Raw genomic sequence first — 12,204 nt, forward strand, 5'->3', positions numbered from 1 at the left:
TAGGACAATAATCGACTGTTTCTTCGCCGTGGTAACGGCTGCCCAAAGACCGAGTTCACGAGCGCGTTACCGCCACTTACCGAGCAGGATGAAACACACAGTGCCGTTCAACTACAGCTGGGCGAATGTCATTTAAAACAACACATTCAACATTATTGGTGTATTTGCGCCATCTAATGGGACATTGTATAAAGAATCCAAATGATAATTTACATGCCATGACCTTTCGCGCGCCATTAAATCTTTCTTCATTTATCTCGAAGTAACTTTTAGAATGTCATGTCTCAGGAGTTGATTTTACTATTGTTTTTTTGTTGTTGTTTTTTTTTTACTATTTGTTAGGCCAATATGAGGGTCACATTAAAACTGACTGATTTTTGGTCATTTTCATATGCCTATTTATGGTGCCTAGAGATTTTTATAGTTTTAGCCTTGTCCCAGACCCATACTTTCAATATTTAAACTATGAAAATCCATTTTAAAAATAAAAATTGCACAACTACTTAAAACTTAACAATTGAAGGTAGTTATTTATGCATATACTGAACTCTTTTTTTATAAGCTATCCCAAAAAGAGCAATGTATTCCCTGAGATACAGACATTCTGTCAGATTATGAAAAATATAAATATTGAATTAATACATTTCTAACATAAACATAATAAAAATCATTTTAAACAGAGAATGTCTCTCGAAATATAGTTATGTAAAATATATCAACATTTACCGCGGTTTTCTCACGAAATGCTACCATGTCACATTTAGATAAAGATTGTGAGTTGATGCCAGATTTCTTATACAAAGTCACACGATCTTAGTATTTGCTGGGACCCCCTTTTCAACCATTTTCACACAAATATGGCCCACTTGCTCGGTGCTCCATTCCCCAGGATACAACTACCTTTTTGGGGTTAAATAGCAGTTCTTACATTGACCTATCTGATTCTGAACCTATCTAAGAAGGCATTTTTTGTGACACCTAATGTAAATGATTAAAATGACACATTTCAGAGAGCGAACAAAAATTGGCAAGACAGCACTGCTGTAATTTGCATCATTTATTTCACATACATGTATTTCGGGAAAATTGCTGAAGAACCAATTGTCCCTCAGTACACTTTATCAAATATAAAGACAACAACAGAACATAACTGGTTTTATTTAAATGAGCACAAATAATAAAACAAAAAACCAACAACAAAATACAACTCAGGTAGACATAAACAGACTGATAAGTTCACTGCAAAACCCAAAGAAACTGCCAGTTTCTTTTTGACTGACTTGTGCCTGGCATGCCCATGATTAATACAATAAACATTCAAGCCATAGGGCATGTAGGAAACCTGTCCAAAGCTAAAAATTGTGCTAACTGATTATAAAGAATAATACCAACTAGAAAAGAGGGGTCATAGCTTAAGAAAATATGGAAGTCAGTCAAATGGACTCACTAACAGTGTTAAAAAGATAAAGTAACACTAAACCAATATACTGAAGAACAACTAGTTAGATTAAAAAAAAGCAACATTCACTACTTTGCAAACAACTGGTTTAGTTATCACACAAACCATTTTATGTGTCTACATTTTCAAATGTAGACAAGCAAACTGTGAGAGAGACCATAGCATCCATTTTTTGCAAACTTGTTTTTCAATTTCAATAGCTAATCAAGGTTACTTTATGCTTCTTTAATATCAGCAGGCTCAATCCACCACCTCTTCCACTAGCACTGCTGTATAACCGTACCATTCCATTTGTTGTTATAGGTCATGTCAGTAAACAATACTTTTATGTAATAATATGGAACCTGAAATGTATATACATTTGCAATCTGAGACCCCAGAACACTTGAAAGTGTATGGTAATATGGATGGAGGATGATGTAGCTATGAAGTGAACAGGGAATTAGGGAGGATTTGGGATTCTATTTAAAGCAACAGCAAGTTATTACTGGCACCGTCTGGAGTGATGCACTTTGATTATTACAAATAAGTGATGTCAAGCACATAGCATTATTTTACAATTATCTAAAGCCAACTTATAATGCTGCAATAACACTTTACAATAAGGTTCCATTAGTTAAAAATGTTAGTTAACATGAACTATGAACAATACTTCTACAGCATTTATTAATCTTGGTTGTTAATGTCAACATATAGCAATACATTTTTAAAACCAAAAGTTGTATATGTTAACATTAGCTAATGCACTACGAACTAGCACTAACTAACAAAGAATGAACAATTGTATTTTTATTACCAAACATTACCAAATATTAATGAATGCTGTAAAAAATACTTTGTTCATTATACCTAATGCATTAACTAATGTTAATGAATGGAACCTTATTGTAAAGTGTTATCAATGCTGCTTACCCTAAAATAAGTACTTGCATGTTACAAAGCCATAAACTCTCAGACTTAATAAAATTCATACACAGACACAAAGAACTTTGCACAAGATTTCATAAATATGGCACAAATAAAAAATTCTACCAACTACAATTTTATATTCTTATTCTGGATGTTAATTCATCAACTGTTTTAGAAGAACAAAACATACTGGAAGATTTGAAAGATTAATTTGCTTAGTTTCTTTGTGCGGTTTTCGCTTGCTTTTCTCATTATTCTAGTTTAAAAAAAAGAAGATATTTCAGCACAAGTAGGAAATGCAGCATCCCGATGAATCCCCACCGTGGGCATACACTGTGGGACAAGCGTACAGAGCACTGTGACGTGTGTCACTCCAAACGGCACCAGCTCTGACTAACTTCCTCCAACACCACAGACTTGAAGCAGCTGAACTCTCCAGAGTTCTGTGTAATGGAGCTGTCTAATGCAATGTTACCCATACTGCCTTGCTTACTGAGAGACAGAGAAAGAGAGAGAGGATTTAAAAGAATAGTTCAATTAAAAAAATTATTGTAAAAAATCTGTCATTATTTACTCAACCTATTGTTGTTCCAAACCTTTATGACTATTGTGGAAAATAAAAGATGTAAGGCAGAAAAATAGCCTCAGTCACCATTCACTTTCATCTTTTTTTTCCCATTCAATGAAAGTAAATGGTGACTGACGCAAACATTCTGATAAACATCTCTCTTTGTGTTCAACGGAACAAAGTCATGTGAATTTGCAACAACATGTGGGTGTGTAAATGCTGACAGAATTTTCATTTTAGAGTGAACTATCCCTTTAATGTTTTTAGGAATGTATAATAAAAGTCAGCAAGTCTCCCTTGAAGAAAAGACCCTAAGAGTTTGGTGGAATATTATTGTATGTTAGATGTTCAATGACCAAATTGTCATGTAATTCTAACACTTCTAAGTTTTAATGAATGTCCATTGATGTATGAAATTACAAACAAAGGTGTGAGATGACACTGTATGCAGGTGTTGCATGTTCATAGTATTTACAACTGAATGTTCATGCATGACTGTATATATTTATGTGTATGTGCATGTGTGTATTTTTGTGTTGTAGGGGACCATGGCTGTTTCTTTTGGGAGAATGGCAGGCCAGAGGTGAGAGGTCAGTGTCTAAGGGTCACAGTGAGTTAAAATGAGGTCAGATTCGGGGCAACTGCTTTTCAATGAAATCCTTCACAGCAGACATCTCCTGTAAAGTTAATCACAGAGAAGCATTTGTGTTAGGTATAGAAGTAATATGAACGAACACATGGAATAAAATAGTTTAATAGATTAAATTAGCAAGATCTGTAGGCTAATACGTACAATTATGAATTGGCTTAAACATTCAACTTATGCAATCATAAGAACTAAGCAGGATTTTGCTTCCAACTAAATATAGCATCAAGTTCTCAGCAATATTTAGTAATATACAGTGAAGGACTTGTAATACATGCATAATAAATGCTCATCAGATATTCAAATAAAGACATAGGAAAAATAAGAGACTAACCTGAGGACAGGAGCTATGCATGAGACCTGGATAGGTGCAGAAGGTGATGTTCTCTGGAAAGACAATGGTCTTGAGCTTCTCTGCTGTCATTGCCCCAAACTGCACCGGGATCATGGGATCCATTTCTCCGTGACACTGCAGGATGGGAGTACCCTTATTTCCACTCACACTTGCAGCCTAATGGATCCAAAAAAGAATGGTTACGTACTGAAACAGTGGTTACAGTTTATCCTTAAATCCAGCCTGCAAATCAAATTTCACTTTGTGCATTTTGGTTTGGCCTTTAATGTTATGCTGTACTTCTCTTAAATGATTGTTAAACAGTAGCCTATTTTTTTCCAATTGACTTATTAGGGACTGTTCAGACTAAAAGTGTTTAAAAAAACGCTAGAAGCAGCAGCATGAACAGAACAGAATGCAGGTGTCACGAGACGCGTTCTTAAAAGTTGAAACTCTTTAACTTGACACGGCATCTAACAATTATGACGCTCCTACGCATAGTACGCGAGACACTGGGGGGAAAAAAACAGTAGGACACAGCGCTACGCTCAAGGTCGATCTAGCATGTTTACATAGAAAAACAACACACATAAAAAGCAGCACAGATGGCCGCAAAAATGTGTTTGGTGTGAAAGGCCCCTTACAGGTCTTAAACATGAATGGAAACAACAAACAAGACTGCATGCTTGTATTCCTCATTAACATTTGGTTACAACCTCTTGATTTTGCTCATGTAACTCAGTTGACCCTTGGCTAAGCTCCACCCCTCTTGGTTACGGCTGCTCGCTCTGACAAGCTCTGCAGAACTCCCCATTGGAATGAATGGAAGATTGCCGTGAAGGACGCGGTTTTGGGCAAAATATTCTCATAAACGGAATGGATAGTATTTACATGGGCTGGTATGAAGAGTGACATTGTGATGTGCATATATATATATCTGTAGTTTTTCTGTCAGAGAAATTGTTAAATGGCACAGTAATTTGATTAAAAACAGTGGAGACAGGGGCCTGGTAGCTCAGCGAGTATTGACGCTGACTATTAACCCTGGAGTCGCGAGTTAGAATCCAGGGTGTGCTGAGTGACTCCAGCCAGGTCTCCTAAGCAACCAAATTGGCCCTGTTGCTAGGGAGGGTAGCGTCACATGGGGTAACCTCCTCGTGGTCACAATTAGTGGTTCTCGCTCTCAATGGGGCGAGTGCTAAGTTGTGCGTGGATAGTCGATAGTAGCATGAGCCTCTACATGCTGTGAGTCTCCGCGGTGTCATGCACATCGAGCCACGTGATAAGATGCACGGATTGACTGTCTCAGAGGCAACTGAGACTTGTCCTCCTCCATCCGGACTGAGGTAACAGCACCACCACGAGGACCTACTAAGTAGTGGGAATTGGGCATTCCAAATTGGGAGAAAAGGGAATAAAATTTTAAATAAAACAGTGGAGACTGTGAATCAAAATCCAGGCAAACGATTATTAGTCACTTGAAAAGAGAAAAACTTCATTTAATAGCAATTACACATCTAATAACATTAGTGTATGTGTACAGAGCTGTTTATAACATCTCATAACACACTCATTTTTATTATGACTTGAATCAATACATAAATGAATAAACATTCAATTATTAGATTTAATTTACCTTGAAGCAAATGTAGGAGGTGTTGCAGATGTTAAATGTTCATTTGGGAATGAGGGCTGACACAGTTTAATCCGTAACATGCTCTTCTCCAGATTTTTTTTAAAGGTTATTTAAAAAAAGAAAGAAAACACTGCGTGTATCCTCTCTGGGTAACTCGTGTCACTATTACAAATAACCCGACAAAAACGCGTTTAACATTTTTTAGATTATTTTGATAAAATCCTGCTTAAAAGTACTCAAATACACATGACTTCCATAGGTTGTCACTGGAAAATAGCAAACGCGTGTCAGAGTAATGGTGGCAGGGCAACAGTTGCTAAGACAGGATTGGTCAGAAGCGCTTTTAAGGTGGGACTTGGCGAAGGGTCAATTGAAATGACTTAATTTACAAATATCACATGTGAATTGATTGCTATGTGTTTTTTGTCTTTATATTTAAAGGAATAGTTCACCCAATAGTTCAAGTTAATTCTCTCATCATTTACTCACCCTCATGCCAGACCAAACTCGTATGACTTTCTTTCTTCAATAGCACAAAAAATAAGATATTTTGAAGAACATCTCAGTTGTTTTTGTCCATATAGTACAAGTCAATGGGGTTCAAAACTTTTAAGCTCCAAAAAGGACATAAAGGCAGCATAACACCTCCTTGCATTTGCCGCATGTGCATGTCCACGTGAGAACTGACGCATGTGTGATCCAATAAAAGCTTATTGTAAACAGAGAGCTGGGCGGAATAAGAAAGCATAGAAGAGCTAAGTGGAACAGAACATTTTAGTGAATAAAGACTGAATTTTTGGTCTGTTTCTCATTCAAAGCTATCGTATCGCTTCAGAAGACATGAAATACACAATTTGAATCGTATGGATTACTTTCATGCTGTCTTTATGTGCTTTTTGGAGTTTTGGACCCCATTTACTTGTTTTGTACGGACACAAACTGCTGAGATATTCTTAAAAATTTATTTTTTTGTGCTTCGCTGAAGGAGGAAGTCATCTGAGTTTGATGACATGAGGTACTTGAAAAAAAGCATTTTCATTTTTGGGTGAACTATTCCGTTAATAACATCTAAGTCAGCTCGTCATGTCTCTGGCCTCTTAACGGGACTGCTGCCTGCCTGATCTGTAGGCAAAAATTGCAGTTCTCAAGGTATACACTCTGAGACATTCCTACTCCACTAAACCTGGAGAGCACTAGGTATGAAGCAGAGATGAATCGCTAATCTCTGAAAAGATCTGTCCATGCATTAATTATGATATAGTTCAAATTCGTGGTTGTAAAAACAGTTCAACTGGCCCCTGATGAAGAATATACAATGACAGCGGATGCAGTAATCAGCATGTTTCTGTCACTTTCTCACATAAACTCGTTTAGTCCAATGTCTTGTACCTGTGGGAAGGTTTTGTGAAGTGGAAGCCAACAGCTAAGCCCAACAACACCCGCTAACTGCTGTTGACAGGTCAAAGCAGTGTAGAGAGAGAGAGCTCCACCCTGAAGATCAATCAAAAAGAAACACATTTCCTTCTTATATAATCTCCTCCTATAACAGGTATCAAATTAATGTAACTAGGAACTACACAGGAATTGCAACACATCTTCATGTCAGCAATCTCAATTGAAAGTACAAACATTCAGGGGTAATTCACTTTGAATTACGCCTGCTGATAGTGTGGTTTATTTGAATGCGCTCTCTGCGTTGTTTTAGAACCTCACTTACTAAAGAAATTATGCAAATCAGTTAACGGCACAAACATGCCCAAAATACAGTGCTGAACACAATTCGCATTCAGCACAATTCCCGATCTTGCAGGTCAGTTCTGAGTGCTAGCTTGTGTGAGGAATGCAGTAGACAACCGCAATTTATTACACTTTCCTCGGACTGTACAGCACCGCTCCACCACTGTGATCCAGACATCTGAATCATTATTTTTAATGCACAATAGTATACAAGACTACACTGCGCATATAAATATATACATGGTTATAATTGCAGGTGGTTCGTTAAAAGACGCAGGGTTTTTTTTTTTCTCCCATTTTCTCCCCAATTTGGAATGCCCAATTCCCAATGACTCGCCTCAATCTGGGTGGTGGAGGACGAATCTCAGTTGCCTCCGTGTCTGTGACCGTCAATCCACGCATCTTATCATGCGGCTTGTTGAGCGCGTTACCCCGGAGACATAGCGCGCTTGGAGGCTTCACGCTATTCTCCGCGGCATCCATGCACAACTCACCACACGCCCTACTGAGAGCGAGAACCACATTATAGCGACCACGAGGAGGTTACCCAATGTGACTCTACCCTCCCTAGCAACCGGGCCAATTTGGTTGCTTAAAAGACCTGGCTGGAGTCACTCAGCACGCCCTGGATTTGAACTCGCGACTCCAGGGGTGGTAGTCAGCGTCTTTACTCGCTGAGCTACCCAGGCCCCCTATAAAGACACAGGTTTTTAACCCGAGATGCTGCGTGCCAAAAGTGGCGCAAGTGTTCAGTGAATTCAACCCCCAGAGTGGATCACTTACCTGAGAGAAACCACCAAGAATAATACGATTGGATGGTATCCCATTCTTTACTTCATGATCAATGATGGACTTTACTGTTGAAGAGAATGAACAGTCTATGTAACAAAGTGCCATGTAATCAAATTTCATTATTTAGCAGTATAGTGTTACAGAAACACGCTTCTTTATGTGGTTTCAAATTTGCTGACACAGTCCAAACCTAAATGGATAGCATCATTTATGCACTTATGAAGAAAATCCCTGTTAGTCTGGTCAAGGCTCATGCTGCATCCAGGAAACAGCTTCAATGTGCATGTGTTTCCAAAAAAAAAAAAGAAAAACTTTTTGCTCACTGTTCTCTGCTGCTCTCTTAATCCCGGCTTCATCCTCTGGTGATTCAGGGCTTAAACCCATAAGGTCAAACCTGAAAAAAAATTGAAAAATAGCAAGAGTTATACAGGAATTAAAGGGGCCCCAACCCCTTTAGGTTAGATGTACCATTAGGTTAATGCAAGGGTGTAGCCAGGAAATTACTTTTGGTTGGGTCTCAATAAAAATGGATGGGCCAAGTTTTCACCCAAAATCTTTTACCAAATTTTCCTTAATAACAGTGAAGTGGCGCATTCAAAAAGTTATTTCACACTTTCAGAAATCAGAATTAATGCATTTTTAAACTAATTTATAAATATGAATTTGAAGTCAAAGAATAATCTCTTAATATTCTTGGTGGGCCTAGCCCACCCTTGGCTACACCACTGGGTTAATGTACTAGAATTAAAAATTCCGAATGTTATCCACAGCAGAGGCAACTTACCATGAGGGCATGGTCATCTTCATGTTGAGTGTGACAGGGATTCTGGGTCTAAAGAAAGAAAGTACAGTCTAAAATGTGAAAAACTAAAAGTCAGAAGAACCTAAAAACATGTCATGACATTCTATGTCAGTGGTTCTCAAAACGTTGTACGTGTACCAACAGTGGTATGTGGTATGCCTCCAGGTGGTATGCCACATGACTCCTGGAATTTAAAATATTTAAAAATTCAAATCTGATATAAAAAATATGTTGTTTAATTTGTGCTAACAATTTTAATCTATATGTTTGTTAGTATAATGATTACAGCCCAACGTAGCTGCGGTTACGGTGATACCTAGGTAGTACTTGGATGCTCTGATTTGATCAGACCTGGTACTTGGTCTGAAAAGTTTGAGAACCCCTGGTCTATGTTAAAATTAAAACAAAACAAAGAATGAAATATGAATATAATAAGCAATTCATCAGCTGTCACTTACGCGTGTGGGCAGATGTATTTGACATACGGCAGTCGAATAGACATCATGGCATCGGCCCAGCCATGTCTGGGTAAATAAGTGACACGACAGGGTTATTTACATGACAGGTTGCAGTACATTAAATGATTCATCAACAGGCAGGTAAACTGAACTTACCCTGAGTCACCTAAGCCATGAAGGAAGATCACCTGCAAAGTTTACAGAGAGTGACGTGAAACTATTATCTCGGCAAAGCCCTCAACTACATAAGGGGCTTGGTTTCTTGTGTACAAAACAGGTCAAAAAAGAATGGTGTAATTCAGGAAATGGGTAATTTTTTTGGTTTAATGCTGACTGATGCTGGGGTTTTTTTTTATATGAAGTTAGCATTTCTAAACCTAAGCTGTCTGTAAATGTATTCCTTCTTTTCTTCCATCAAAGATACAGGAAGGTATTTGAAGATTAAGACTAAGAAGACCAAACAGAAAACCGTTAAAGTGTGTCCAATGGACAGGAAGATTAACAGACTAGTGTCAGACTACAATGAGAAAAAAGTGGTAGGAAAATCTATTAAAGGGTTAGAAATTAGTGCATTAATAATAGTATTTAAATGATAATAAATACAAATTCTGTCAACTTCTTTTTCTCACACTCTTGTTGTTTCAAACTTGTATGACTTTCTCATGTGGAACAAAAAAACAGATGTTAGGCAGTATGCTAGTCTCAGTCACCGTTCACTTTCATTGCATTTTTCCATATAATGAATGGTGACTGAGGGTGTCATTCTGCTGAACATCTCCACAGAAGAAAGTCATACAGGTTGAAACGACATGGGGTAAACTATCTCTTTAAGGAAACTTTAAATTACTGATGGCATATTTCACATTAGTTAATGATTTGACTGGTGTCTCACCACAGCTGTCTCCTTTTCCGTCCCAGACAGAGTCACGGCTTCGGCGAGCAGAGGTACAGACATGTTGTTGCCACACATACAATGTGAGGAGTGCTTTTATAATAATACAAAAACAAATAGTTTAAAACAGATCAGTACAACATGATTATGTGCGAAATGCAGTGACAAAATACATAGGCCCAGGCAATATGCATTAGATAAATGGTTCTTAAAGATACAAACCAGCGATTGAAAGAGAAATTGTCAGCAGGCTGCAGAATGATTAACAAAAGTTGATTTAATCACCAGTGCCGTTCAGATTTCAACTAGCAAAGTGATTCAAGCATGTCTAAATCTATAAATGCCCTATTCCACCTGCAGAGAATCTACAGTAAATGTGTACGGGAAATGAGAAAGGTGAAATTAAAGAGGGATTTAGCTTGCTAAATAAGCACTGAAGCTTTAGTTCATCATACTGAGAGAAGCTAAATTCTACTGGTGGCTGTGCAGATCAGAAGTTTGTACTTGCAGATGTCTACTTAACGCAAGTGCCAAGAAAACTCTTTTCTAATGAAGCTTAAATGAAAACCACGGGTCCCTGTTTTCCTGGAACCACATGACAGCGTTGAGAAATTGAATTCTGTCAGCTGCAGGAGGCAAATACACTCCAATGTAATGGTTTGATTTGTCTGTGAGTGGCTTGTGTAACCATATTATAAGTTCAGCCCTAAATCTCAACGACTTCAATAATCTCCACAGGACTGGTATTCCCCTTATCACTTTAGTGGGTCACTCTGCTTTCCTGGACTGGCTACATATCATCTAATAATTTGATCAAATCACCTGCCCCAATGACCTCTTTAGTACCTCTATTAAAAGACAGAAAATATGAATTGGAAAATATGGAGCCACACGAAAATGATTACACCAATTTACTACAAACATAAATTCCCTGTTGGAAAAAAAATATTAAAAATCAGCTAAAACCAACCCAAGCTGGCTGGTCTTAGCTGGTCTACCAGCCTCAACAGTTAAAAAGTGACCAAAACCCCTCTAAAAACCAGTCAACCATCTAATGCTGGTTTTAGTTGGTCTTTCAACAGGCTTTTTTTTTTTCTCCTTCATCTAATCAAGATGCATTATCAATTTTCTGATAACAGCACGGCTTACTAATGTATAAGTCACTGCATTGATCGACTTAAAGTCGTCATTGCGATGATCCTTCCTAAACCAATGCAGATTCCTCGCGTGCACATGAATACCACGATCACAATATATTCAAAAAGAAGAGGAAGAAAGGGCTGGGCATGAAAAACAATAGAGAGCGGGGCGCAGCTCAGATCATATTTAACAGGTAGGCAGAAACGAAGACGGGATTAATGTACAAATAAAGACGCGAGGTCATTTCATAAATAATCCAGCGACAAGATCGCTTAATCTTGTTCGCCTGCATTATTTTCCACAATGAATCAACAGCGTTTTAGATGGACCTATCTGCATCTCTCTATTCCCGAGCATAATCTCACTACTACGTCGCTCGACGACAAACTGGTGCCTTCATAACGATTAATAACACCCATATCAGGGGGTAGGCTACATTTTGAGGGTTCAAGCAGAAAAAACAGTAATAAAATGCTGCCAATAGCTACACATTTATTGACTCACCGCTTGTTATCCCAGGTCACAACGGAACTTCCGCTCCTACTGCCGGAGAGGGGCGGAGACAACAGACGCGTGATGTCATCACGTTTGTTCACCGCGTGCGCTTGAAATGTTTCACGAGGAAATGTTGAATCAATTATACACCTTGTATAACTTTTCATTTATAGCCTTTTTTTTTTTTTTTTTTTTTGTCGAAAACGGGACTTCTCTGTTGACGTGTATTTATTACAGCTATAAAAAATGTTTTTTTTTTTTTTTATCAATAATGAAGTCAAAGAAGTATCATAAAAATACATTACACAGGATTACCCTGCCAAACATGTCTTGAGA

General features: G+C 37.9%; 1 protein-coding gene across 2 annotated transcripts; it reads right to left on the reverse strand.

The window, feature by feature from the left end:
- Positions 1 to 1,042: 1,042 nt before the first annotated feature.
- Positions 1,043 to 12,056, reverse strand: LOC127421389 (acyl-protein thioesterase 2-like). Of its 2 annotated transcripts, none has more exons than XM_051664413.1 (10): positions 11,878 to 12,056; positions 10,234 to 10,326; positions 9,498 to 9,529; positions 9,342 to 9,407; positions 8,866 to 8,913; positions 8,405 to 8,475; positions 8,073 to 8,146; positions 6,942 to 7,043; positions 3,917 to 4,093; positions 1,043 to 3,613 (listed from the first exon to the last, which is right to left on the reverse strand). In XM_051664413.1, the coding sequence occupies exons 2-10, from the start codon at positions 10,309 to 10,311 to the stop codon at positions 3,563 to 3,565; spliced, it is 699 nt and encodes a 232-aa protein (XP_051520373.1). In that variant the 5' UTR covers positions 10,312 to 10,326; positions 11,878 to 12,056; the 3' UTR covers positions 1,043 to 3,562. The 2 variants fall into 2 exon arrangements, with proteins under 2 accessions (XP_051520373.1, XP_051520374.1); XM_051664414.1 differs by lacking the exon at positions 11,878 to 12,056 and adding an exon at positions 10,456 to 11,870.
- Between the last annotated feature and the right edge of the window lie 148 nt (positions 12,057 to 12,204).

Source organism: Myxocyprinus asiaticus, chromosome 30 (genome assembly GCF_019703515.2).
Source record: "Myxocyprinus asiaticus isolate MX2 ecotype Aquarium Trade chromosome 30, UBuf_Myxa_2, whole genome shotgun sequence".
Taxonomy (NCBI): Eukaryota; Metazoa; Chordata; class Actinopteri; order Cypriniformes; family Catostomidae; genus Myxocyprinus; species Myxocyprinus asiaticus.